General features: G+C 47.7%; 1 protein-coding gene and 1 pseudogene across 5 annotated transcripts in view; one reads left to right on the plus strand and one right to left on the minus strand.

The window, feature by feature from the left end:
* Positions 1 to 25,725, minus strand: part of LOC144165167 (sodium/mannose cotransporter SLC5A10-like) — a 349,040-nt gene extending 323,315 nt beyond the window's left edge. For 3 of the 5 annotated variants that reach the window (XM_077695275.1, XM_077695274.1, XM_077695278.1), the window contains exon 1: positions 25,497 to 25,723. In XM_077695275.1, coding sequence (XP_077551401.1) covers positions 25,497 to 25,610 — 114 coding nt within the window. In that variant the 5' untranslated portion in view covers positions 25,611 to 25,723. Of the gene's footprint in view, positions 1 to 25,496 lie in introns of all 5 variants that reach the window. The other 2 variants (XM_077695277.1, XM_077695276.1) reach the window with 2 other exon arrangements.
* A 474-nt stretch (positions 25,726 to 26,199) lies between these two features.
* On the plus strand, positions 26,200 to 27,134 carry LOC144164786 (uncharacterized; annotated as a pseudogene).
* Positions 27,135 to 27,986: the final 852 nt, after the last annotated feature.

A 27,986-nucleotide genomic window follows, 5' to 3' on the forward strand; every position in this document is an offset into this window, starting at 1 on the left:
TTTTCTGCACACTTCGTTCATTTATTGATTCGTACCAGTTTATGACGCATTTTTACATGATTTTATATATCGAATTCTGGTTATATCGAACTATTTCGTGGGCACCGCGCTGTTCGATATATCGAGGTTTCACGTAACATAGTTCACGGCACTCAGCTGAGACAGCACTACAAAGGGGCCAGAATATGTAGGCAAAAACTTTTGGTAGCGGCCTCGTTGGCGAACTGGAGTCCACAACCAAACGAGTTCGCCCGGGTAGTAGGAGACTGGTGGGTGGCGCTGATCGTAGCGTGCTTTGGTTCGCCCCTGGGAGCTGAGGGTGCGCAGTCGAGCCAGTCGCCTGGCTTCTTCAGCGAGGCACAAAGTTTCAGCCAGCGACATATCTTTAGGCGAGGAGAATAGAAGGATGGTGTCTAGGAAGCTTTGAGGAAGGCGGACGTACAGAAGGAAGAACGGAGAATAGCCTGTGACCTCGTGTTTGGCGGTATTGTACGCGTAGGGTATGAATGGAAGAACAGTGTCCCAATTGTTTTGTTCTGAATCAATGTACATGGACAGCATGTTAGATAGCGTGCGGTTTGGGCGTTCAGTGAGTCCACTCGTCTGCGGATGGTATGGTGTGGAATGTCGATATTCGGAGCCACAAAGCCGAAGAAGCGCTTCCACGACGTCCGCCGTAAACTGGCGGCCACGGTCACTGATTACAACGCGAGGAGCTCCATGGCGTAGAATAACACGATTCAAGAGGAAAGATGCGACCTGCGCGGCCATTGCAGTGCAAAGAGGAGCAATCTCAACGTAGCGGGTCAAAACATCCATACAGACGATGATCCAACGGTGACCTGCCTTGGACTTCGGTAGGGGCCCCACCAGATTAATACCCACTTTGTCAAAGAGCGACATGGGAGTATTCACTGGTTGCAAAGGGCGCGGAGACAGAGAAGTAGGACGCTTGTAACGCTGACATTGAGGGCAGCTGGCGACATATTGCTGCGCTGCTGTCTGCATACGAGGCCAGTAGAAGCGTTCCCGAAGCCGATGTAGGGTGCGGGAAAGGCCAAAGTGACCTGATGTTACGTCGTCGTGCATTGCGCGGAGAACCAGATGTCGGAGAGTAGTGGGGACGACAAGAAGCAAACGCGCGCTATCAGCAGAGTAATTCTTCTTGAACCGAACGCCGTCGCGGACAACAAAGGGTGTCGACATTGTGTCCTCCGAGGTTGCAAAAAGCCTGCGCAGCGTTGGATCTTTCCGTTGTTCGGCCCGAAAAAGTGGGGCGTCTGGAAATTCTGGTGACACGGAAGCCAGACAGTCCTCGAAGGTGTCGTCGTCGGTCGATGTGCCCGGTTGAGGTAAGCGAGACGAACAGTCCGCATCGGTATGACGGCGCCCACTCGTGTAAGAGACTGTGAAGTCGTATTCTTGTAAGCGTAAGGCCCATCGAGCTAAGCGACCGGAGGGGTCGCGCAGTCCGACAAGCCACCATAACGAGTGGTGGTCCGTGACCAAAGTGAAGTGGCGTCCATACAGATAGCAGCGAAACTTTTGTACAGCGAACACAACGACGATGCATTCCAATTCCGTGATGGTGTAGTTGCGCTCGGCTCTGGACAGGGTACGGCTGGCGTAAGCGACGACGTGTTGTGCCCCTTCGTGTAACTGGACGAGAACAGCTCCAACGCCCACGCCACTCGCATCAGAGTGGAGCTCGGTGGGTGCCGTGGGATCAAAGTGGCGCAAAATTGGGCCAGAAGTTAACAAAAATGTAAGCTAATCGACCAGATTTAGGGGAATACCCCAAGGTGGAGTAAGTTTCTGTAAAGGAAAGTAAAGTTTCTGTAATTCTGTAAAGGAAAGGAAAGTTTCTTTAATTCGTCCTGGACCAGGACGAATTTTTCTTCAATTGCGAAGTTTCCGAGGAAGCTGAATAGCTTTCCTTTGTAGCCGTATGGCTGCATTCAGGTGGATGTCAAACTTACCTTTACATAAAAATTTAAGCTGCTGAAAAAAGGACTCTCAGTCGGACGTCCAAGAAAAATTTCCCCGCATTTCCCCGAGGGGAAGAATTTGAAAGTGCGAATGCACGAGTTGAATTTGCGCGGTTCGTTAATGTTCCCGAAAGAGAGATCACACACACACACACAACTACAAAGAAAGAAAGATGCATTTATTCACAGACACCTATTTGTGTTGTCGTTGTACTTGATTGCTAGAGCGGATCTCAGCTTTGAAATTTCGTGTCAGTACTCCTTTAAGCGGGTGCATTAGCCCTTCTCACGCCGATTCCTGGCCAATCCCCCACGTGGGTATGTGCCATGTCAGCGGCCAGGCAGCGCGCGCCCATCTCCCCCCGTTGCCAAGAAAGACGAGGATATTCCTGGCCAATCCCCCACGTGGGTATGTGCCATGTCAGCGGCCAGGCAGCGCACGCCCATCTCCCCCCGTTGCCAAGGAAGACGAGGAGCGCGCGCACCCGCAGCTGTTGCTATGCGAACGGCGGCGGACGCTTCAGGCTCGCTTAAGAAGTGCATTCGCACTTAAAAGGGCTGTCTTTACAGAGTAAGGACGTCAGGGGATGGGCAATTTGCGCGAAGCCTTGAATGAATCGTCGGAAATAGGAGCACAGACCCAAGAAGCTCCTCAGCTCTTTCAGGGATCGTGGGGCTTGGAAATCGCGCACGGCGGTGATCTTCTTGGAATACGGCCTGATGCCTTCTTTATCTAGGAGGAATCCTAGTACGAGGGCTTGGCGCTCCCCGAAATGACATTTTTTTTTAGTTCAGCACCAATCCGGCTTCCTCGAGGCTGTCCAGGAGAATGGCAAGCCTGCTATTATGCTCTTCAAATGACCTCCACAAAATAATGACATCGTCGAGATAGCACATGCAGATGTCCCATTTTAAGCCACGCAGAATGGTGCCCATAAAGCGCTCAAATGTAGCGGGCGCATTACATAATCCAAAAGGCATCACATTGAACTTAAAGAGCCCATCAGGCGTCACGAAGGCCGTCTTCTTTTTTGTCGGATGGGTGCAATGGAATTTGCCAGTAGCCCTACCGGAGGTCGCCCGAAGAAAAGTACGACGCTGAATGAAGCAGTCGACGGCGTCATAAATACGCGGAAGCGGATACACATCTTTTTTTGTCACAGCATTGAGTCGGCGATAATCCACACAAAAGCGCCAAGAGTTATCCTTCTTCTTTACAAGAATCACAGGAGCTTCCCACGGACTTGAAGACTCCCGGATGACCCCTTTTTTTCAGCATCTCCTGCGTCTGTTCAGTTATTACTTTGCGCTCAGAAGGGGACGCACGGTATGGCTTTTGACGAATCGGTACCGTATTCTCAGTGATAATCCGGTGTTGTATGCGTGACGCCGGCAGTGAATATTCGTGGTCATCCCGAGCAAAATCAAATACCGCACCATGTCGGGTAAGCACCTCAAGTAACACCTGCTGCTTATGAGAAGGAAGCGAGGTATTCATCATGCGCTTGAGCTGGGTGGTGTAGTCTGTGCTGTTGGTAGTCGCGTCTGGCGTCGTATTCACCGCATGAATGGTTACGGCAACGTCTTCGTCGGAACGAGCGAGTCCACGGAACGAACGAGTCCACGGGGAAAAAGTACGGGTTCACTGGAAGCGTTTACCGTCCAAACGCAGCTGCACCCATCAACGACATCAACCAAAGCACGGGGTATCAGCACATTTTTCTCAACTGCGTTTGTTGCATCCGCCTCCACCAGAACTTCGTAGCTCCCTCGACGAAATGTTCCGGACTTTACAGAGACAAACATAGCCGTCATGGGAGGTAGCAGGACGTCATCGGTGACAGAAAACAGGCCTTTAGTGTCATTACACCCTTCTTCAACATAAGTAGGTAGAGTTTCGATTCGGAACGAAATTTCGCCAGTTACGCAGTCCAACATCGCACCGCAATCACGTAAAAAGTCGATCCCCAATATAACGTCATGAGTTGCCTGGGCAGAAACAATGAACTCCATTCGAAAGCTGTCTTCGCCAAGAAAAACCGTCGCTGAACAGATTCCAACTGGAAACAAACACTCGCCTCCGACTCCACGATACTGAATCTTTTGGTCACAGAAAAACGTAACTTTTGGTCCAAGACGGGTTTTGAAAACGAAACTCATGACTGAAACCGCAGCTCCTGTGTCTACCAAAGCTTCCGTGTTCACACCATCTACAGAAACAGTCACTTTGTTCTTTGACATAACGACGGGCAGGGGAATTGGCGAAAATGGCCGGCCCGCGACCTCACCCCCGTCGGCCGCAGCATCTAGTTTCCCTCGGGTGGTGGGCTCATTTGGCGGCGTGGCGTTGGAGATCGCGGCCGTCGAGTGGTCGGAGGAGGAGTGAAGCTCCTGTCGGAACCCGGGGAATTATTGCGCATTGTAGTTGGCTGGAACGACCGCTGGAAGGGTGCGTTGGTCTGGTTATCTGCGTATGGCCGTCGAGATGGCGGTTCTTATTGCCGGGGAGGCCAACGACAAAGGCGGGAAATGTGGCCGCGGATACCATAGTTGTAGCAGGTGCACTGTTCACGGAATGCGACCGGTTGACCTAAGGAACGGCGTGGTCGGGAGTAGACCACAGGTGCGTAACGGATTGGCTCCTCGAAGTAATTTTCATACTCCCGAGGTGGAGGACTGAAAGCTGCACGCCTGGTATGGTCTTAATTGTAAGCGGTACGCACATTCCTATTCCCTGCTCGAACCCAAGGCACGTGAGAGTGACTCTGGACGGCTTGCACTGTGCGTTGACGAAATACTGGGTCAGGAAGAGCACACTGGTGAAAGCTTTGCTCACGGCACAAACCTTGCTGTGCGAGTTCTTCTCTAATGATGCGACGCACCACCGAAGCTATGTCCTCGGAAGGGATCGAGCCGACGTCCACGCTGGCAACAGTAGTCACGTTCGCCAGGCGTCCAAACTTTGGGGTGATACGTTGCATTTTCAGGGTTTCGAACGTGCGGCAATGGTGAATTACATCCAGAGCTCACGCCAGGTTTTCCTTAGTTATGAGGTAGTTATAAACGTCCTCAGCGATACCTTTAAGCAGGTGACCTACTTTGTCCTCGTCTGGCATCGAAGGATTAACGAGGCTGCACAGTTTGAGGACTTATTCAATATACGTGGTGCAAGTTTCGCCCGGGACTTGAGCTCTCTGCGCAAGAGTCTGCTCTGCCTTCTTCTTTCGGGCAGCCGTGTCGCCAAAGCTCGCCCAAAATTCATTGACGAAACTGTCCCACGTATCAAATCTGTGCTCATGATTGTCATACCACACTAATGCAGTAAGGTCCAAGGAGAAGACCACCTTCGCGAGCTGTTCGCGAGCGTCCCACCTGTTATACTTGCTGACTCGCTGGTAGTGCTTGAGCCAGTCCTCGGCGTCTTACTCGATAGTTCCTTTAAACATGCGTGGTTCTCTCTGATGAGGCCAGACACCGACGCTTCCAGAGGAGGTGGCACCCGTCGGCCCCGTTGGCATTGTCGCTTCTTCCGGAGGTAGACCGGCAACATGCCTGCTGCGTAGAAAATAGGGTGGTTCCGCCTCGTCCAGGACGACGAATTACCCCGCACCTACCAGATGCTGCGGACGTAACAAATGGATGAAGGTTTTATTTACAAGTCGTGCGGAGCCACAGGCAAGACGTGGTACCACAGATGCCGGTCAGCAGCGAGCCGGGGAAAAACTCTTCTTCGCCCTCCTTTTCTACGTGCCAGCATACCCCCTCGATCCCCTTCCACTGGGACATACCCTACACAGGCGATTGACTGCCGACTAACGTAACAGACAACCTAGTGATTGTCCTGTACCTAACACTGTAGCAATATATATATGTATATATATATATATATATATATATATATATATATATATATATATATATATATATATATATATATATATATATATATATATATATATATATATATATATATATATATATATATATATATATATATATATATATATATATATATATATATATATATATATCAGTGTGTCGAACCGAAAAAAACACCGGTTCGGTTACGGTTCGGGTTCAGGACAAATCATTTCGTTCGGGTTCAGTTCCGGTTCGAGAAAATCGCGCGCCGAACCGGTTCAGGAGCTTGAACCGGTTCACGAACCGGTTCGATGGGTTGAATTCTGACTGAAATTTAAAAAAAAACATTTATTAGTTTAAAATGACAGTCAAATCAAAATACAAACAAAAATTCAAAATGCTGCTGTTCCCTAGGTCAGTGGCGCAATTGCAAAGCAAAGTTTAAACAATTACGAGATATTAGAAAAACAGATGAAGTGGCGACGATTTACTATTTACTTTCCCGCCCATACTTTATGATGTCCTAGCGACTATTCATAAAGCCACCACGAAGAGGTATGATGGTGGGATATCTTTTCTGCCCTTTCCTTTTTTGTTGAAATCGCAATCGTCGCTATGGAATCGCCATCACGATAACCTTGAAGCCTTAAATTTAGGCCTGCATAAACCATTGGCGTAAATTTGTTTATATTTGTAACAAAACTGTAAAATCATACCACAGGCACATAAATACTACCAATGAATTAGATTATTTGGTCACCCTGAATAATTTGTTAGCTGTCACCTTATCGAATGTGTTAGCCACACTTTTGTTAAAAGTAAGCTTCAGTTAACGCTCTGTCACTGCATTATTGCTCTGACCACTGCAATTCCTTTTGCGGTAGCTATACCGGATGAGTGCATTACAACCAGTATGTCATCGTAGCGCCTGTGTCATCGTAGCGTTCCGTGTGCTACATTGCGGAATCTTATAAGAGAATAGGCTGTTACAAAATGAATGGGAAATTTGACGCGCGGAGCATAAGAGATGGGGCTTTTTTTGGCTAGACGCTCTTTAATTCTTCCACAGCAGTACTCCCCTCCGCAACGAGTAGCCGTAGAAGTAATGTAGCGAGTTGGGCAGTCAGTACAAGTGCACCTTCAAAAAAAAAAAAAAAACCTCCGTCGCATGCCCCGCGCGAGGGACACGAGTAAATGCAGAGCATTGGGGGTGGTCACGTGGCGTAGGTTGTGGTAGTTGGCGGTGGTAGTTGTAGTTGTCGTAGGGGTTGGGTAGTTGGGTTGCGAGACGAGAGAGAGAGAGAGCGAGAGAGAGAGAGAGAGAGAGAGAGAGAAAGAGAGAGAAAGAGAGAGATAGAGAGAGAGATAGAGAGAGAGAGAGAGAGAGAGAGACGTAAGTACGTAACGTGTTATTTATTGCAATCGTTTGCACCCCACCCTCTCTGCGGGGCAATCGGTTGGATCTTTATTATTATTCTTTTCTTTCTTTTCTTTAAGCAGAACAGAGCGCAGGAGTAGAATGGAGTGAGCCGCGCCGACACCCGCTTTATATTTGTAGCGCTCACAGTAGAGGGAGAGGAGGTACCACCTGCTGCTGCAACGCCTCTTTCAGCGCCGGAGCACGCGCAGCGCGCCCGCACCTGTTGTTGAGAGCAAAGAGGAGCGGGGGATGGGTGCACGTGCTTGCTGGCTGCGGACCCCGATCGCCAACGGACGGGTGACATTGTGAGTCAACGAAATGCTCTGCATTTAAAAGGAGATCTTAAACAGACAAAACTGCATCAGCAGCGCGGCTTAGCCGCTGAGCAGCTTCTGCGGTCACACTTGTCAAGTATTAACAATTTGCAGGTGTCGGACCTTTTAAACAAATTATAAAATGCAAAAAGTTTGCACAGATCGGTTGTGGGCTTTCGCTGTTGCGCAGTGGAGCACTCCTGCAGCCTGATTGCTCCAATAAAGTCGCAGCTAGGGAAGGGCAAAGTCGTTTTTTATCCCCTGCAAGCTGCCGATAATGACAATTCGTTTGGTCAACTTGCACTACGCTAGCGCTTCGAGCAGCAACAGACCATTGCTGCATTGCTGCTCCTTCATTTCCCCTGTTGTTACATAGAGCGTGATAGTTAAGAGTTTTAGCGGCGCGTTTTTGACGCTCCGCTGACGTCCCGCTCAGCACAACCGGAGCGTCAGCAGCGGAAAGTCTTTTACCTAAGCGATAACTGTATCTCCTTACGGTTAGCTGTAATGAATCGCGTGACTGGTCGTTTCGCGTGCGCCTATAAACCAAAACTTCAACCTAAAGGAAACATAAGAATTTGTATTTGGTCACCCAAACAAAGCAAAATAACGTGTTTCTTGCCCTCATTTAACCTTTTTTTTGTATTAAGTAGCCACTGACATGGTATAATTTTTCTGAATAACAGTAAACAAGCCGATAAACTTTGGAATAGCCAAGCCAAGGCTGTCTTTCTCGGCGCTGCATAGAAGCAGCCCCGCGCTTTGGTCGACGTTTCTGGCTTTCGTTCTAAAGATCTTTGAGGTGTGTGGCACCACTGCCTATTCGGAAGCGCTTTTGCGGCTTCGTCGGTCGTGTTTCAACTGAGGAAACGAAGTTCGCCGGAGCGCGCTCGCATTGCGGGGGCAGCCATTTTAAAATTCCGCCCGGTAGCGTAAGCTGCCGCGACGGTTCGCTAAGAGGCCCCGGTTAGTGGAGCGGGGCCCCGCTCCGGTATCGCCGGTAGCGCGCTAGCGTGCCACGCGTGCGCAATGGCGCTCCCGCTTGCTGTAGGAGTGGAGCGGACCGTCAGAAAGGGCCAGCTAAAACTTTCTAGTGTTCAGTTGTCTGGAGGGGAAAGTGCGCGAGCGGGTACGAAGTTGATGTTACGTGAAAGAAAAAAAAAAGGCCTGAATTGCATTGACTGTGCAATATCAACCGCGGAGGGTTGAACCGTTTCGGTTATTTCTTTTTCTTTTTAGAACCGTTATTTCTTTTTTCGGTTCAGTTCCGGTTCGGGTTCAGCCTGCTCAAAAAATAACGGTTTGGGTTCGGGTTCAGTTCCGGCCAAAATACCAGTTCAGTTCCGGTTTTCGGTTCGGTTCGACACCCTGATATATATATATATATATATATATATATATATATATATATATATATATAAATTAATAGTTAGCATCATAGTTAGCACTTAATTCTATGTCCCCGAGGGCGCACAACTTCGCTGTAGAGGTGGTCTTCCCGTAAATATACGCGCCTTATTAAAAAAAAAAACCTGTTGACTTAATTTTGATCACCCTCTATATATCTGAGCAAACTCTCTGCATATAAATTAGTGCGCAAGCAGAAATTGCAGGAAACATCATGCGTGCTGCAATTTCTGCTTCCGCACTACTGCCATTGTTTAATAGTATGTCACATGTTTGTTTAATAGTATTAAACAAACACGTGATCTAGCGCAGTCGTGCGACTACTAACCACCGCAACTACGAGTGAAAAGATCTGCATACCTGCCTGTACAAGTGCGTAAACAGGTAGGTGGATCGGCACCATACCGCACAGATAGTGGGAAAGTGTACACTTATAACGCGGTAGTACTCGTTCGACAAAAAACGAAATAAGCCCAAGGTTATCCCCGGCGTCTTATTCACGAAATTAGCGCCGCCGAATGCGACGCACGAGCACAGCATTGCTGATTTCTACAGCTTTGTAGCGTCCGAAGAATATTCACGACAAACTAAGCCATAAATGCCCTCATACGAGCGTGTAACACCGCGAGAATTTCAGCAGGGAGCCGGCAGAACGCGACCGATGCGGTGCGGCTGCTGCGACGGAGCGAGTTTTTTGCCCAAGGCAAGATGGCGGCCGTCGGTGTCAGTTCTCGAGAGCCGTCTCCACTCCAGAAGTTCTTACAACCTCCTTGTATGCGTGCCGTTCTCGTGAAGCTCGGCAACAGCGTCGGGAAATTGCCGTACTCGCTCGCCAACGCGCCCCGACAGCGTACGCGTCGACCGAGTGCTGGCGGAGTTGTGCTGGAAGAATAGCAGGCAAGAGATGAGGACGCAGGAGGTGTAGTTAAACAAATGAAAATTTGCAAAGTGCAAGGTGGAGAAAATAGTATGCAAGGGCAGGAAACTGTGAGAGAGTTCGGGCAGCGCGCCAGCGAGCGAGTACGGCAGTTTCACGACGTCTGACGTTGCCAAGCTTCACGAGTCCGGCACGAGTATGACGACGCCCGTCTGAGAGTTCATAGAGGTATAGAATTCACATACGCGCAAATTGAAGATGAAATGCGCGCATGTGGCCTCGCAGAGAGTTAGCATAGTCTCGGGGTAGTGGGGGAGATTTTACAACGCCTACGAGGCACCTACCGATTCCGTCAGAGTAGCTCTCGGGAAGTCTGGGGCTTGATATCAGAGGCATATGTATTGTTTAAATTAGTGCAGAAAATTGAGCGAATTCGCAAGTTCTCATTTTCGCAAAACCGCAGGCCATACAGAGACTAAACAAGAAAGCTGTAGGCACTCACTCAACTCGATTTATATTGGAGAATTGAACATGCAGATACAAGTCAGACATTGAAATGGAGGAGCCTCAATTATCACACACCAGTTCCGATTGAAAGTAAGGGATACAGATGAGCTGCTAGCATGCGTCCCATGAAAATGAGCTCAGCAGTGAGCTTTGCATATATCATGCATACCCCACTCACAGTACCTGCGGGTCTAATAAACACATTCTTACTGTGACCTAAATTTCACTTGGGGTGTTCCGGGAATGTTCTTATTAGTGCCTTAGAGGGGACTGTCTTTAAATGATTAAAAATCTACTTGATGTAAGCATTCGTGCTTTGTGTGTGCTCTTCTCGTATTTCAACAAGTGTCAGCACAGTCACAGATTATGCACCTGCAGGTGCTGCTGCTGGCTGTCCTGGGTCAGCTGCCTTCCAGTCTAGTTTCAAAGGCTTTGCCAGGGCCTCCCTTCGACAACCGACACTGCACCTGCTGTACCCAAGTACTGCCTGGCCTTTCGTTGGTGCTCCGTACGCTTTGCCGCCAGGAAGGGTCATTCATCCATCATCTGGCCGCTTGGACCACCCGTTCAGAAGTCAGCGCATTTGCTCGACACATCGGTCCAGGCCCTGCTGCCATATCGGTGCACCCACCGATTATGTACTTTCAGGTTAGTTATTGCATGTTGTGGAACCTGCCATGATGTATACCTGTTAGCAGTGCTGTGGCCTCTGATTATTTGAAACATTTTCATGAAGCAGTGCTGTGCGTTTGGAGCGTGTCATTGCTTAGCAGAGATATTGAAGAGACCGAAAAAACTTCAAAGCGCACGAATAGACGGGGACAAAGAGGAGGGACACACACAAAGCGCGTGTGTGTGTCCCTCCTCTTTGTGCCCGTCTGTATGTGCGCTTTGAAGTTTTTTCGGTATCATGCACCAACTAGCCCAACTTGCGGTATTGCTTCAGGATATTGAAGAGAATCTGGGGCCGATGACTAATGGGCAAGAAGAGAAATTGAACTGACTTTGAAGCAAGTATTCGTATGTAATCAAGCCAAGCAAACATTTAGGATCTTTCTATATGGTTTTGAACTTGCAATACAAACTGGTGTAGAACTACTTTCCATTTTAAGTAAGCTAACAATTTTATTGATTGATTTGATTGTAGGGTTTAACGCGCCGACGCAACGCAGGCGATGAGGCGCGCCGTAGTGGAGGGCTCCGGATTAATTTTGACCACCTGGGGATCTTTATCGTGCGCCGAAATCTCGTACACACGAGCGTTTTTGCTTTTCGCCTCCATCACAAAAGCGGCCGCCGCGGCCGGGAATCGAACCCGCGACCTCGTGCAAGCTAACCATTATATCTACTTCAGATCATACCGGTATTAATCGTACTATACCGAAAAGTACATCCCGCAGTCTGTAGAATTCCGACAGCGCTTTTTTCGCAGTCTCTCATGACAGGCACTATTCTCAATGATTGGAAAATAGTCGAGGTAGCACCAATCCTGAAATCAGGAGATGGTACTTCACCATTAAATTTCCCTAACAAGCACCATATGCAAGGTCGGGGAGCATTTCATCCACTCTCAGGTCGCTAATTATTTATAAAATCACAATATCACGTTCGAATATCACCACGGTTTTCACAAGGGTTACCTGAGAAACACAACTTTCAGGATTTGTTCACGATCTACATTGATCCATTGACGCAGGCTTACAAACTGCGGTAGTTTTTCTCGATTTGTCTAAAGCATTCAATCGCATTGCACACCACAGACTACTTCTCAAACTTCACCCTAATGTCCCCACTTGAGCGAAAGATTTTCATTCTTCTAATATGCAGTTTACTTCTCCTAATAACTATATACTTCTTTTGCTTGTGCCACTTTGTTGTCCCCCCAGGCAGGTTGCTTGGTCGTGTCTATCTTCCATGTTGCATATCCTCCCATGTAGGTCTATTTGCAGATGATGTCGTAATTTATCACACAATTTATTTCAACTACTACCGTTGTTAGAAAATGTATTCTGGTTCGCAGCTTCAAATCAGGCACACACTTACGCAGAGATTGGACAGCAGGTTACCTACAAATTTGTCTGAACGCACGCACAAACTTCTTCTATGCTTTTGGGGTATGTGTCAATAAACACCTCATGTTCGATGGGACTGTTCGACGGGTTCTGGACTCTGGTCTTTTGGCAAAAGTTTGGTGCCGAAATTCCCTGCAGACTCGACGAAACCTCTCCCGAAGACCACTGAAGAAGCAGCCTACGCGACTGAAGTAACAAACGGCGCTTCTACAATGTGTTTAGTCCCGACCCGACGCTTCTAGCAGCCCTCAAGCTTCACGCCGCCTCCACCTGAACGCAGTGGTGTGCTACGCCGTACCTGATTACGCGGAGTCGATTGCACGCCAAAGCCCTCCACAGAATGGATCGACACAAGCGCAATTCGGCCACCCTTCGAGCTGGCATGACGAAGACCATTAGTGACAGCAACGCTTTGTTGGACTCCCAGACTGCGTCTATCGCTGAGCTGCAGGACCTTTTGAATGTTCTTGTGATGAAAGAATCAGCACTTCGAGACATAGACAAACAAATTGAAGACACCGTTGATGAGCAGAATTTAGAACAAGAGTGGGAAGCTGCGGAAGGGTATTACGTTTTGATATGTGTGGCAAAATCCAAGCTCTCCCGAAGAATCGAAGAAATTCAGCGCCCACAAGTATCAAACAGCCCAATGAACAACGTAGAGCCATCGAGCGCAGCTCGTGTGCACTCAAGCGCCTCTATTAAGCTCCCTCGAATGGAACTAGGAAAATTTGATGAAACCATTCAAGGCTGGCGTTTCTTTTGGGACCAGTATGAGGCCAGCATACACCGGAACTCGCAGCTGTCGACCATTGACAAGTTTAAATATCTCAAAGGTTACCTCTTTGGTACGGCGCAAGATACGATCAGTGGACTTTCCCTGACTGAAAGTAACTACCAGATAGCGATAGATCTACTGGAGGAACGCTTTGGACGGAAGAACCGATATTGAACAGTGGCGTTACTGCCCGACAGATCAGAACCCTGCAGATTTATTAACGCGGGGAATATCGGCTAAGAATTTGCAAGAAAGCAAACTTTGGTGGGACGGACCTGACTGGCTGCTCAATGGAAGTGACAAATGGCCAAATAGAACATTTCGCGGCGAACCGTATGCGGCAACCACAGAAGAACGGACACAAGTTTTACCCGTAACTGAAAGGAATATTTCCGAGCTTTTTGACCTCGCAAGGATCAACAACATGACAAAGGTCTTAAACATCACGGCTTGGATAATGCGGTTTGTCCACAATTCTCGTAACCCTCGCGGAAAAATAACTGGACCCCTTATCACTTGTGAAACTGAAAACGCCAAGAAATTTTGGATTTACTAAGTTCAAGAACGGCCGTTTTGTCCTCAATATTTGACCCATCCAGTGATCAGCAAATTTTTACCCTACCGTGATGAGGATCGTTTGATTAGAGTGGAAGGACGGCTACAGAACTCCGACTTCACGACCAGCGAGCAACACCCAATCGTACTTCCTCCAGACGACGAATTTACAAGATTAATAATTGAAAACGAGCACAGACGGCTTTTTCACGCTGGTGTTCGAGATCATCATCATCATCATCATCATCATCATCACCAGCCTATCTACGCCCACTGCAGGGCAAAGGCCTCTCCCAGTCTTCTCCAATTACCTCGGTCCTGTGCCAACCATGACCAATTTATCCCCGCAAACTTCTTGATCTCATCTGCCCATCTAATTTTCTGCCGCCCCCTGCAGCGCTTGCCTTCTCTAGGGATCCACTCTGTTACCTTTAACGACCAGCGGTTATCTTGCCTTCGCATTACATGCCCTGCCCACGTCCATTTCTTCTTCTTAATTTCTACCAATATGTCTTTAACACCAGTTTGCTCCCTGACCCTCTCCGCTCTCTTCTTGTCCCTTAATGTTACACCTAGCATTTTCCGCTCCATTGCCCGCTGAGTCGTTCTCAATTTAAGTTGAACCCTCTTAGTCAGCCTCCAAGTTTCTGCCCCGTAGGTGAGTACCGGTAATATGCAGCTGTCATACACTTTCTTCTTCAGCGACAATGGTAGGCTGCTATTCATTATCTGGGAATGTCTGCCATATGCACCCCACCCCATTCTGATTCTTCTAATTATCTCTGCCTCAAGGTTGGGATCTGGGGTCACAACTTGGCCTAAGTAGATATATTCGCTTACCACTTCCACTGCCTCGCCACCTATCTCAAACTGCTGTGCTGTCCCGAGGTTATTGATCATTACTTTAGTTTTCTGTATATTAATTTTCAGGCCCACGGTTCTACTCTGTTCGCCCAGTGCAGAAAGCATGCTTTGCAATTCGTCCCCCTAGTTACTTAGCAACGCAACGTCGTCAGCAAATCTGAGGTTACTGAGGTATTCTCCATTAACCCTTACTCCCACCTGTTCCCAATCCAGCGTTCTGAATACTTCTTGTAAGCATGCTGTGAATAACATTGGAGAGATTGCGTCTCCTTGTCTGACACCCTTCCTTATAGGTATTTTACTGCTCTCCCTATGGAGGATGATGGTAGCTGTAGACCCATTGTAGATATCCTCTAGTATTCTTACGTATTGCTCATCTACCCCCTGGTTCCGTAATGCCTGAATGACTGCTAGGGTTTCGACCGAGTCAAATGCTTTCTCATAATCTATGAAGGCTAAATATAGGGGTTCATTATACTCAGCGCACTTCTCTATCACCTGATTGATCGTGTGAATATGGTCCATTGTTGAGTAACCTTTACGGAAACCTGCTTGTTCTTTAGGTTGACTGAGATCTAAGGTTGCAGAGATTCGGTCTACAAGGTATTTACCTTGGTAAATACCTTGTAGACGACTGACAGTAAGCTGATCGGCCTGTAATTTTTCAAGTCCATCATGTCGCCTTTCTTATGGATTAGGATGATGATTTTCGCGTTCTTCCAAGATTCCGGTACCATTGCGGTCATTAGGCATTGCGTATACAGGTTTGCCAGTTTTTCAAGTACAATTTCTCCGCCATCCTTCAAGAGGTCTGCTGTTATCTGATCCTCACCAGGTGCTTTGCCCCCTTTCATTTCTTTCAAAGCCTTCCTTACTTCTTCGGTCGTTACTGGTGGGATGTCTATCTCCTCTGAACTACTGTCTCGTTCGGCATTATCCTGTATGTCCCGGCTACTGTACAGATCTCTATAGAACTCCTCGGCCACTGTGACTATTTTATCCCTATTTGTGATGACATTGCCTTGCTTATCCTTAAGTGCATACAGCTGATTTTTCCCCACGCCAAGACGTCTCTTCGCTGCTTTCAGGCTACCTCCGTTTTTTACAACGTATTCGATCCTCTCCATATTATACTTCCGTATGTCAGCTGTCTTCCGCTTATTGATTAACTTCGAGAGCTCGGCTAGTTCTATTCTGTCAGCTGCGGTAGAGATTCTCATGGTTTGCCGTTTCCTGATTCGATCTTTCGTCTCCTGTGAAAGTTTACCAGTATCCTGTCTAGCCATAGTGCCCCCGACTTCTACTGCACATTCCGTGATAATGCGTGTAAGGTTGTCGCTGGCTTCCTGTGTCGTAAGCTCGGCTTCATCGTTAAGAGCTGAATATCGGTTCTGCAGCGCGGTCCTGAATTCTTCTGCTTTACGTCTTACTGTTCGCTCATTTATCGGCTTCTTTCGTACTAGCTTGTTGCGGTCCCTCCTCGAATCTAGCCTAACTCGAGATCTTACCATACGGTGGTCACTACACCTTACCCTTCCGAGCACTTCCACATCCTGCACAACGCCAGGGTAATCGCATAATATGAAGTCTATTTCATTTTTGTGCTCCCCATTCGGGCTCCTCCAGGTCCACTTCCGACTCTCCCGTTTACAGAAGAAGGTATTCATTATCCGTAGGTTATTCCGTTCTGCAAACTCAACTAGTAGGTCCCCCCTGCTATTTTTTCAGCCGAGACCATAGTTCCCAACTGCCTTGTCTCTAGCCTGATTCTTGCCTACTTTAGCATTGAAGTCCCCCATAACGACGGTATACTGTGTTTTTACTTTAGCCATTGCCGATACCTTGCCGATTGCCAGTGTTCGAGATACCTTGGTGCAGTTACGTGAGCGATATTGGATCGTCAGAGGTCGTCAAATGGTTAAAAAAGTGATCAGTCAGTGCAGTACATGCAAGAGACATTCAGCGAAGGCAATGAGCGAGCCATTCGTCAATGCTTTCGTCAATGCTTTCGATCTGGTCTTAACACAATTAACTCCTGGTGCTGCAAATGGCTAATGTCGCTTATCTCTAAAACAAAGTGCATGACTTTAAGGGTGGCAAGTCTCCAATTGTAAATACTTACTTCATTAACAACAGCCTGATTACCTCTTGAGACAAAGGTGTTTTGGTAGGACGGTAGGGGAGGGGGGATTGCATGGTGGATTTCAAAAGGTAGATCGATTTGGAAAAGAAGACGTTGATTCTATATTCTATAATTTTCATTTCCACTCCAAAACTCGCTTTATTTCATGTTTAACCCACTGCAGTGGCTAGGGTGGTGTGCTGTGGAGGCGAATGTCGATTAGATACCACTTGGTGTGGCCGCTTTTCAGATGGAGGCAACACGTAAAGACGCCCCTGTTTTGAGATTTCGGGTGCACAAAAATACCCAGGTGGTCAAAATTAATGCGAAGCCTTCCCCTACAGTGTTCCCCATATCCCAAGTGTAGCTTTGGAGTGTTAAACCACCGTTTTTTTTTCATGTTTTTGGAATATTACCTGCTCCTGTAGCAGCTGCAACATAAAGGTGAAATTATACATAATGTTTCCAAGAGTTAAATATAAACGCCATATTGAAGTGCATTTATAGGTTTATCTCATAGCAGTAGTGGAATATTATATACTCTGGTGCAGGTTAAGAACGGCAATGGCTCATGTAGTGTAGTCCAGTGTTTGACAAAATGCCGTGTAGGCAGGTAAAAGCATTATTGCAATGATGAAACGTAGGTTACTGACCAAGTCAAGGAAGCCATTTAACGATTTGGTGCTTGTTCACGGTGAGCATGTGTCGTGGAAAACGAAGCTATATATTGGGCATTACGCGGCGCAATGAGTTTGCATAGATAAGGTACAGATTGCCATCCATTATGTTGATAATGTTGGGCGTCGTCTGAACGATGAGGGACTCGAGCAGTAATCGAGAAGATAGATTGCACTCAGTTGTCAGTAATTTCGCCTTGTCCCAGTCGACTACGTATCCCGTCCTCTCACGGTGCTCTGCCAGTGCACTTGTTTTTGCATGGCCCTTGTTCACTTCGTTCTAGTGCTGCGTTATTCTTCTGTGCAGATTGCCCGTTTCGCCGATGTACACTGATTTGCATTCAGCGCCCGGAATATAATAAACAAAACCCGGAAGCTTGGAGCGTGAGAGGGGGTCTTTCACGCTGACAATGTCAGAACGCAGCTTGCTAGTATGCACGATGTATGCACTGCGTTTCTTGAAAATGCGTGCGAGTTTCACTGATGTGTGGGACGTACGTAATTGCTGCACGTTTTGATGCAGTCCTTGTGGCTGCCTAAAGCATTATATTCAAAAAGAAGCGAAGAGGGCGACTAGCAGGAATCCGCATTGACATTAGCAGGCAGAAGCGTCCACAAGGCCTGTGTCAAAACGTGCTGCAATTCTCGTCCTACACATCAATCAAGCTTTTGCACGCATTTTCAAGAAACACAGTGTGCACATCGTGCAAGTGCCCACCAGCAAGCTACGTTCTGACATTGGCAGCGTGAAAACACTTCAAGCTTCACACAAGAAAACACTCACACTTCAAGCTTCCAGGTGTTGTTTATTAGATTACGTGCGCCGAATGCAAATCAGTCTACATTGGCGAAACAGGCTATCTGCACACAAGATTAATGTAGCACCGGAACAAAGTGAACAAGGGCCATGGAAAAACGAAGCCCGAACCAGCACTGACAAAAGAGAAGGTCGCATCCCTGAGAGGTATTGCATGTGATATCTGGCATCAGAACTCATAGCTAACTCATAATTTAGCAAAAGCAAGCAGCCGCCAATATGAATCTTCTGGCACAATAAATGGTTTCACATTGTGCCACCAGTCGTACTTGTTCAGTCGTACTTGTTACAAAGAAAGATGGATCTATCCGATTTTGTGTGCATTACCACCGACTTAACAAGATCACTCGGAAAGACGTTTACTCTCTTCCCCAGATCGACGATGCCTTAGACTATCTCAAGGAGCTGAGTTCTTTTCATCGCTGGACCTGCGCTCCGGTTATTGGCAGGTGCCGATGGCAGACGATGACTGAAAAAACCGCCTTTGTGACCTCCGACGGATTATACGATAACGTAATGCCGCTCGGGTTATGTAATGGACCCGCCACTTTTGAGCGCATTATGGACGACATTCTGCGTGGCCTCAAGTGGATAACTTCTTTATATTACTTGGACGATATCGTTACATTTTCCCCCGATTTCGACCCCAACCTTACTCGTCTAAGCAAGTTTCGCAGTGCCTAACGGATGCTGGTCTACAGCTAAACTTAAAGAAGTGCCATTTTGCGGCCCGAAAGCTGACGATTCTAGGTCATGTGGTTTCAAAGGACGGTGTTCTCCCTGACTCTGCTAAGCTGCAAGCTGTGGCCTACTTCCCGAAACCGACCACTCTAAAAGCCCTGCGCAATTTTGTTGGCCTTTGTTCATATTTCCGGCGATTCGTTCGAAATTTTGCAACCTTTATTGCACCTCTGACAAAGCTCCTTGGCGACAACCACGACTAGTCCACCTGGTCTCCTGCATGCGATGCAGCCTTTTTGACGTTACGTCGGTTGCTCACATCACCCCCTATACTGCGCCACTTCGATCCTCATGCGCCCACCGAGATCCATACTGACGCCAGTGGCGTTGGGTTGGGAGCTGTACTTGCCCAAAGGAAGCCATGATTTGATGAGTACGTTGTTGCCAATGCGAGCCGTACGCTTACAAAAGCCGAATCCAATTACTCCGCCACGGAGAAAGAGTGTTTGGCCATCTTGTAGGCTATTGCCGAATTCCGCCACTACCTTTACGGCCGTGCCTTCGATGTCGTGACAGACCATCACGCCCTTTTCTGGCTGACATCACTGAAGGATCCCTCTGTTCGCCTTGCCCGCTGGCTTCTACGCCTCCAGGAATAGGACATCCGCGTGATATATCAGTCTGGGCGAAGACACAACGATGCGGACGCACTGTCCTGTTCACCTCTGGGCACGGATACAGCAGAGCTTGCAACCATTGACTCTACCCCGACATTGCAACCGTTTGAGGACATGGCGGGGCAACAGCGGAAGAATCATTGTATATCCTCATTCTGCAACCTCCTTTCCAATCCTACACTGCATACCGCTCCCCGGGGGTTGCGACGTCAGGCTGCGCACTTCGCCATCCGTGATGGACTGCTCTATCGCCGCAATTATTGTCCAGAAGGACGCAAGTGGTTGCTCGTGATCCCTCGTCACTTGCGGACTGCCATTTGTGAAAGCTTCCATGCGGATGTGCATTGTGGCCATGCAGGCGTGCTGAAGACGTACGAGCGAGTCCGACAGCACTATTTCTGAAGCACTATTTCATACCTTCGTGATGAAGTTTATTCGGGCATGCGAAGACTTCCAGCGTCGGAAGTCCCCGCCTCAGCAACAAACCGGTCCATTGCAGCCTTTAGCCTGCCCAGCGCGACATTTCGATCGGGTCGGCATTGACTTATACGGGCCGCTGCCATATACTTCTGCCGGCAACCGTTGAGCCACGTTGACCACCTGACGCGATAGGCTGAGACCGCTGCGCTATCGGCTGCCACGGCGGGCGAAGTTGCTACTTTCCTTCTACAGCGTTTCATCCTCCGCCACGGAGCACCGCGTGAACATCTAACTGACAGAGGGCGTGTCTTTTTGTTGGAAGTGATAGAAGCTCTCCTGCAAAAATGCAACCTGACGCACCGCACCACTACTGCCTACCACCCGCAGACGAATGGGATGACGGAGAGGTTGAACCGCACTCTTGGCGATATGCTCGCCAAGTATATCTCTTCCGACCACTCCAACTGGGACACGATTTTTCCCTTTGGGACGTACGCCTATAACACCGCGATGCAGTCCACCACGGGATTCTCTCCTTTTTTCCTTCTTTACGGTCGTGAACCATCCTGCACTCTCGACACAATTATCCCGTATCGACCTGATGTTTCGGAGCACACGACAATTTCTCGACTCTGCAGCCGCGCCGAAGGAATGCCGCCAGATTGCCCGCGCTTTTACTTCTGAAGACCAGCCGCAGCAAAAACATCGTCGTTATGGTGACCGCCCAGAAGCGACCTTTTGTCCCGGCTCCCTGGTATGGCTTTAGATACCGACTACTACTGCCGGTCTCTCCAGCAAGCTGCTATCCAAGTACTACGGCCCATACCACGTTGTCGAACGTGCGTCACCTATCAATTACGTTGTGGAGCCGCTAACCCCGTCCTCAGACCTCTGTCGCCGAGGCCGCAAGACAGTCCACGTACAACGCCTCATGCGTTATTACGATCCTATTGTCGTAATCGCCAGGGTGGCTCCCTTCGCCGCGGGGGTGATTGTAGTGCGGAAGAGATACAAGTATCTCCTACCCTTTCAAGGAGATTGACCACGATAAAATAGTGAAACGGAAGATGAAGAACCCGTGAACCGGACAGGGACCATCATGAGCGTGGACCGCGAGTAGAGCCCCGCTTGCTTCGGACTGCCTTCGATGAGCGTCCTGCTGCATGTCCTTCGGAAACAAACCCATCTTGCAATATATATAGTGTGTAAAGACCTCGGAGAGCAGCGATGGGACACTCGTCGCTAGAAGCGCTGTTTTGTGCTGGACAGCGTAGTCCCTCTTTCTCGTTGTACTCAAAGCGAACGAGTATTCGTTGCTTGCTGCTTGTCCCATGCCCGGACGTCTTGCTAGTGATTTTTTGTGACTGTGTTCATGTTGGCAAAGAGTTACTTCTATCAGGAGATGTATAGTTGAATCCTGGTCCTCTAAAAGAAGACCCACGCAAAACAACCTGCGACATACTAGCAACGCTTAAAGATGTTGCATCAACAATGGAGGAACGAGACGTAGAAGTTATGCCGTCTCTCAACGAAGTGAAAGCCAGTCAGAAGTTGCTCGAAGAGCGTGTATCCGATATTGCTTCGCAGCCGTTGAGACAAAAGTTAATGAGGGCAGCTATGATATTGCTGAAACGCGCCAGTTGGTAGAGACTAAGATGGGAGAATGCTGCACTCCAGTCTCGTCTTGACGAGTACGAGGTCGTTCACGCCGGGACAACTTCATTTTTATGGGATTGCTCGGCAGAAACTGAGTTAAGATACGTTTGCTTCTCACTGGTAGTTTCAAACTTCAGCTCCCTGATGAAGCCATTTCCCGAGACCATAGGTTAGGCACTTGCGTCTCTAATAAAGGCCGACCCATTATCGTGAAGTTTGCTTCGTCTAAGAAGGAAGATAAAATGCCGTCCGGGCGATCGAAATTAAAGGGTACTAGCGTAACAGTACAGGAAGACTTTTGCAAAGCGACGAGGAAAACCCGCAAAAAGATTATTGAGTACGGCAAGTCAACTCGGCAGGATTTTACCTTGATGTACAATAATCTGCTTATAAACAAAAACGTCTATGTATACTGTCCGCAAAACGACAGCTTTTGCGAAATCGGACAGCCAAGCCCGGTCCCGCTTGCAAATAACACTATCAGCTCATGTTTAAAAGACTGATATTTGTAGTCACTTTTAGGCTTTGTTAAATGTTGCAACGCACACTCGGTGTTGGTCACCACTTCTTTCTCCCTCCCACACATGTTATTGTTCTATTTTTAGAGTTTTTATGCCTTTTGGCTTCAATTTTATGCCTTTATTCTTTCATCATTGACACGTTTCATCCTTGATCGGTTGACACGTTAATACTAAAAAGCTTGTGTACGCTCGAAGTGTGATTTGTTTTAGCTGCTCATAAGTCTCTCAAACGCGAGCTGTGTTGTTCTTAACTTCGACTCTTATACCCGTGTTATTATCTCATGATCTTATTCTTAGTGGTTGTATGCCCTTTTGGCTCAGATTTTATTCGTTCACGCTTGATTTTAAGTGCGAAACGTGCTTTTTTGTGGAAGACGTACACAGTCTCAGTAGTATCCGTTATCTGCTGCATACTGTTTTGTTACGCCCTTTTATTGAGGGGTTTTGTTTTGTTTGTTGTATTCGATTTGTGATTCTTGTTACGCCTTATCGGGTGGTGCAACTGGTGATAGGAAAGAGGGTGACACAGGGGGGGGGGTATAAATGTGTGTTGCTATTTCATGCAAAATAAAGTTAGAGGTTGCGCTCATCCTGTCCCCTCGCCTATTCACCCTCGTCTTTTGCGCAAACTTATTCCTTCGTACTTGCATTGTAAACCTGTCTAGTTCCACTCTTTCTCCTACTGAAGTCCGTCTTCTATCTCGTGGTCTCAGTTTCTTCCAGCAACAGGTGGTATAAACGATTTTGCACTCCTTAAAGACTTACATAACTTTTGCCGCAATATACGACTCAGGGAATATTGTCATGGTCATTCTAGCTGTAATGAGACCCATGACCCTTTGCCCTGCAACAAACACTGGACTCCCCCGACTCAGCGCGACTAATACCTAGCGTGTCGATGATGATCCCAAAGGACAGTTTAAAACTAATTAGGGAAACCCTTCAAACCTTGGCAGAAGGAAAAAAATAGCAGCTCATCCAATAAAAAAACACTTGTCCCTCTTAGTCCTGCGGCCAGTAGGTTTTATTTATTGCCCTGAATACATAATCAGAATAATTCAGGTGGTCTTATCGTATCCGGCATCGGCACGGTAACACAAAAACTGTCTTTGTATGTGGATTCACTGATAAACAAAATACCAACTAAGTTTCCTTCGTTTGTAAAAGACACAAACCATTTCTTCCGTGATATTATTGAACTTCGCGTCCCGCCCGACTCACTACTCATCACTTTGAACGTCGCTTCTCTGTACACCAATATCCCTCACGCGATGGCGTCCGAGCTGTCATCGAAACGTAGGACGCCCTTCACGAACCTAGTCCCATCGACAGTGAAACACTGGCAAGGTTGCTCAAACTAATTCTAGCGCTTAATAACTTCGCATTTGATGATATGCCCTACATTCAGATCAATGGAACGTCGGCACGAGGGTCGGACAAAGCTACACTAACATTTTCATATGCTCTCTCCAAACCGCATTTCTGGACGAACGTTCTCTTAAACATTTCTATCACAAACGCTTTTTCGACAATATTTTTCTGATTTGGCAACACGGCGAACAAGAACTTCTTCCCTTCATTAGAGATATCAACAACTGCCACCCACAAATGTTTTCTCCCACCAGTATTCGACTGAAACAATCAACTTTCTTGACGTCTGAGTCATGACGGAAACCTGCGCATGACGGAAAATTAACCACAAAGCTTTACAGAAAGCCCAGAGACCGCCATCAATATTTACACTTTGAAAGCAGCCACGTAAAGCATAACAAGTCCAGCATACCTTACAGTCAGTCAGTTCGCTTTAAAAGAGTATGCTCAAAAGAAGTCGACTTTAACCAAAACTGTGCAGTTTTCCGCGACTCCCTTACGAAGCAGAAATTCCCGACACAGATTACTGATGACGCAGTAAAACGCGCTAGCAAACTTGATCGGAACGAACTATTGCTCCCAACCAGGCCGTTCCTTTTGACTGTTTAGTGTTGCGGCTCAAAGTTCCTCCTAGGTGCAAGTCTATCCACAGCAGGACCTTAGAAAAAGTCCAGTGGTCGGCAGCAGACCAGAATTCTAAATTGCTCGCATACCCGCAGTGATGTAGAAATTATCGCAGAAACATACAATTCGGCGTGATGATTGAGTTGTCGCACTGGCAAATTGTCATTGCAATTTTCTTCTTATAGTCGACATAGAAACAGTTCCTCACGAAAAATACTCCTTCCAAAGGAGCGCCTGTTTTCACTGAAAACAGACACTCACGAAATTTACATTGTGTGGTTTAACTCGCCGTAGCTACATTTGGGGTTTGAACGCGCCCCAGTGAGGGGTTCCGAACTATTTTGACGTATTGGGGATCGTTCACGTGCGCCAACATCTCGACGCGCAGATTTTCTCGCCTTCGGCCTCGACCTGAGAAGAGGGCACCGCGGCCGGGATCAAATCGACGTTTTTGAATTAACCGAGAGAACTACTTTGCAGAAGGACCTGGTTCGGATCCCGGCCACGGTAACTCATAATTATCTGGATGTATGCGGTGAAGAAACAGTTTTGACATGTAAACAAAACACGGCGTAATTACAGTCATTTTATTTGAAATTTGCCAACGAATTCGTTTCTGAGCAGTTCCCGTAAAATACTACTCCCGGAGAGCGCGCCGGTATTGCAAACTGTGCACAACTCCGCGGTACACGAACTGAACATGACAAGTAAACGGAATTCGGCGTAATGACAGCGGCTGGTATGACCTCCTTAAAAATATCTGCATTAAATTGAGAGCTGCTAAGCATCAGCGAGAACGGTGGCTTTTCTGTAAAAACTTTCTGTGTACATTAGCATAGCACGGCAGGCGGGATTTATTTGGAGGGAATATCGGTATACAGATTTGCTGTGGAAGGTTAGATTGGATGTTTGCTTCAGAAAATCTTCATTAGGCCACAGAAGCGTACTTAAATCGCACCACTTTTTGCTCCATACACAACACTTACAAATGTGAACTAAGCAATTTAACAGCTGCCCGAATAAATGCTTAGAGGTTACAGATTCGAGCCGAAATTACGTCTTTTTACGAATTGCTCATTACGTGCTGCAACCTTTGTAGCATTGCCAGACTAATACATGTTACCGCTAGTACACTAATACGTTGACACGGCACGTTAAGGCTACGGACAAGACCCCGTCACCCTCCAGAAATGAAAGAGAACGGGTTGCCCGAGAAGAAACATGACCCACACAGCGGCCTTCCTTTCGGAAGAGCGGCTGCCTTGTTCAGTAGTCCTCGCAGCTCACCCATAGTCCGACGCCGAGCACGGAGGCGAGGTAGATCACGAGCACGGCCAGATCTGCGCCTCCCAGCGTCGTCTCCAGCTGGCTGCGCGCGGCCGTCGAAGCGTTGCCGTCCATGCTCGTCGGAGGCACACCTGTTCACACCGAGATCCGGCAGCGGGGTGAGGGACGACCTGGGAGAAGAGGCAGCACTGCCGCGAAACGCTCCAGGGTGAACCGCGCCAGTGGCAGAGCGCAGTTGTTTGCGTTACTCGAGCGACTCGCAGCAGCTGGCGAGAAGTGCGCGCTGGCCAAGGTCAGATGCTAACTTCGGTACAGCCAGCACGAGTCGACGTTAGGCTCACAGGTGACTTATTTCAGGAAAAGTGCCATGTGAAATGCACGCTAAGCGTACCGCTGTTGAAACTTTTCCTTTGAGCTTTCGGTGCAGAAATCCTCATTGTGGGCTTTGCTCGGCGAAGGAAACTAATAAGTTCCCAGAGCGACAATCCAATAGGCGGCCCTTTGTTATCAGGCTATTTCTGATGCATCGTTCGGTACATGTGGGAGGAATACGAAAACCGCACTAGTAATGCAGATCTTAAAGGCGTCTTTCGGACAACAACAGTTGCAAGTTGGGCGGGTTGGTAGGTGTTCATACTTAATCACAGCGCGAAAGACGGGATAGCCAGAATAATTGAGTGGGCACGGCAGCACTGCGGAAGCAATGTCGCCTAATCTGCGGCTTCTGTTGCTCGAACAGGTTTTCTTCGTCTGCCCATCCCTACAAGCAGAGGCATCCAGCACATGCGTAGCCATACCAGCTGCTGACGCCGCTGTTATCGACCACGGACACATCGCCGACGCTACCCTCGAGCGCAGCCACCATGGAACGTGCATCGAGTGGTTCTTCGTGGAACCTATAAACTTGGATCCCCGGCCAGCAGCGTTCAGTGGGCACGGCAGCACTGCGAAAGCAATGTCGCCTAATCTGCGGCTTCTGTTGCTCGAACAGGTCAGTTTCTACTCAGAATACTGTTATAAAACTGACAATAGATTCGTTGTTGTGCTGCCGTGCCCAAGTGTACTGTTCTCTGGATTTTCGTCTTTGTGCCTGCTATTGTCTGGGCATGTTGAACTCAACCCAGGTCCTGATATTAAAGCCCTCCTAAAGGAACTGTCGGAAGGGCAGAAGGCAATTCAAGCACATCTGAGCACTCTAGGAGAAAGAATGACTAAAATGGAAGACGCCCTTCAAAAAATCAAAGATCAGGGTAAAAAAATAGGCCAGCTAACGAAAACTGTCGCGAATCTTAACGTGACACTATCAAGACAAGAAGAAAGGCTAATAAGCTTAGAGGACAGGAGTCGACGAAATAATCTTTTGGTCTTTGGGGTTGAAGAAGGCGAGGCAGAAACCACAGAAGACCTGGAACAAGCGGTACTGCAGGACATTTTTGTTCGCAAACTTGGTGTCGAACTAAAAACGGTTGAACGGATCCACAGAATAGGCCGAAAAGGGAGTAGTTTGCCGCGTCCGGTCATTATGAAGTTGTACGACTCCCGAGAGAAGTTAACAGTTTATAAAAATTGCAAGAAGCTAAAAGGCAGCACTATATCAGTTGGGGACAACTTTTGCAAGGAAACTCTAGCCAAGCGTAAGCTATTATGGGAATCCGGAAAAGAAGACAGAGAGGCCGGACAACGCATGCATCTGAATTACGATAAGCTGGTCATCGAAAAAGACGTGTATTCCTGGGACTACGACAAAAATTGTCGAGTTAAGCTTAAGCATACAAAGAAAAAACCACATCGCTCTGACGACGATGACTGATGCCATTCGCAGGGAAATGCATGCAGCCTTCGCTTAAATAATTTAAATGCTCGGAGCCTTGTCAATAAAGCCAGTGATCTAGAATATATATTAGCAAGCTATAACCCATACGTAATTACCGTCACAGAGACGTGGCTGCGTCCGGAAATAGCGGATAGCGAAATTGTACCACCCGGCTACAAAATATTTAGGAAAGACCGCGATTCACGAGAGGGTGGTGTGGCGATCGTACTTGCAGAAGTTTTTGAAGCAATTGTTATGGAAGGAATACCCCACCATGAAAATGTATGGCTATAAATAAAATTAACCAAAACTTCCCTTGTTTTGGGAGCCGTTTACAGGCCTCCAGGTGCCCCTAGTTCATATCTAGAGAATTTGCAGCAATACCTTGACGGTATTGCTACCCGGAATCGCAGACTGGTTATTGCGGGAGATTTCAATCTTCCTGGAATTAATTGGACCACATTCTCAACTAAATCGAAGGACGCAATAGACTGCCAACGGCTTTTAGACATAGCATTCAGCCATGACCTAACGCAGGTCGTCAATGACAGTACACGTGAAACAGGCTATCCGCATTCCATACTGGATCTAGTTTTTATTGACGGGCGGATCGATACATACAACGTTGCAATTGAACATGGGTTATCGGACCACAAACTTGTTTCAGTTGAGATAAG

Source organism: Haemaphysalis longicornis, unplaced genomic scaffold (genome assembly GCF_048455015.1).
Source record: "Haemaphysalis longicornis isolate Haplotype H1 unplaced genomic scaffold, Haemaphysalis longicornis Haplotype H1 scaffold_14, whole genome shotgun sequence".
NCBI lineage: Eukaryota > Metazoa > Arthropoda > Arachnida > Ixodida > Ixodidae > Haemaphysalis > Haemaphysalis longicornis.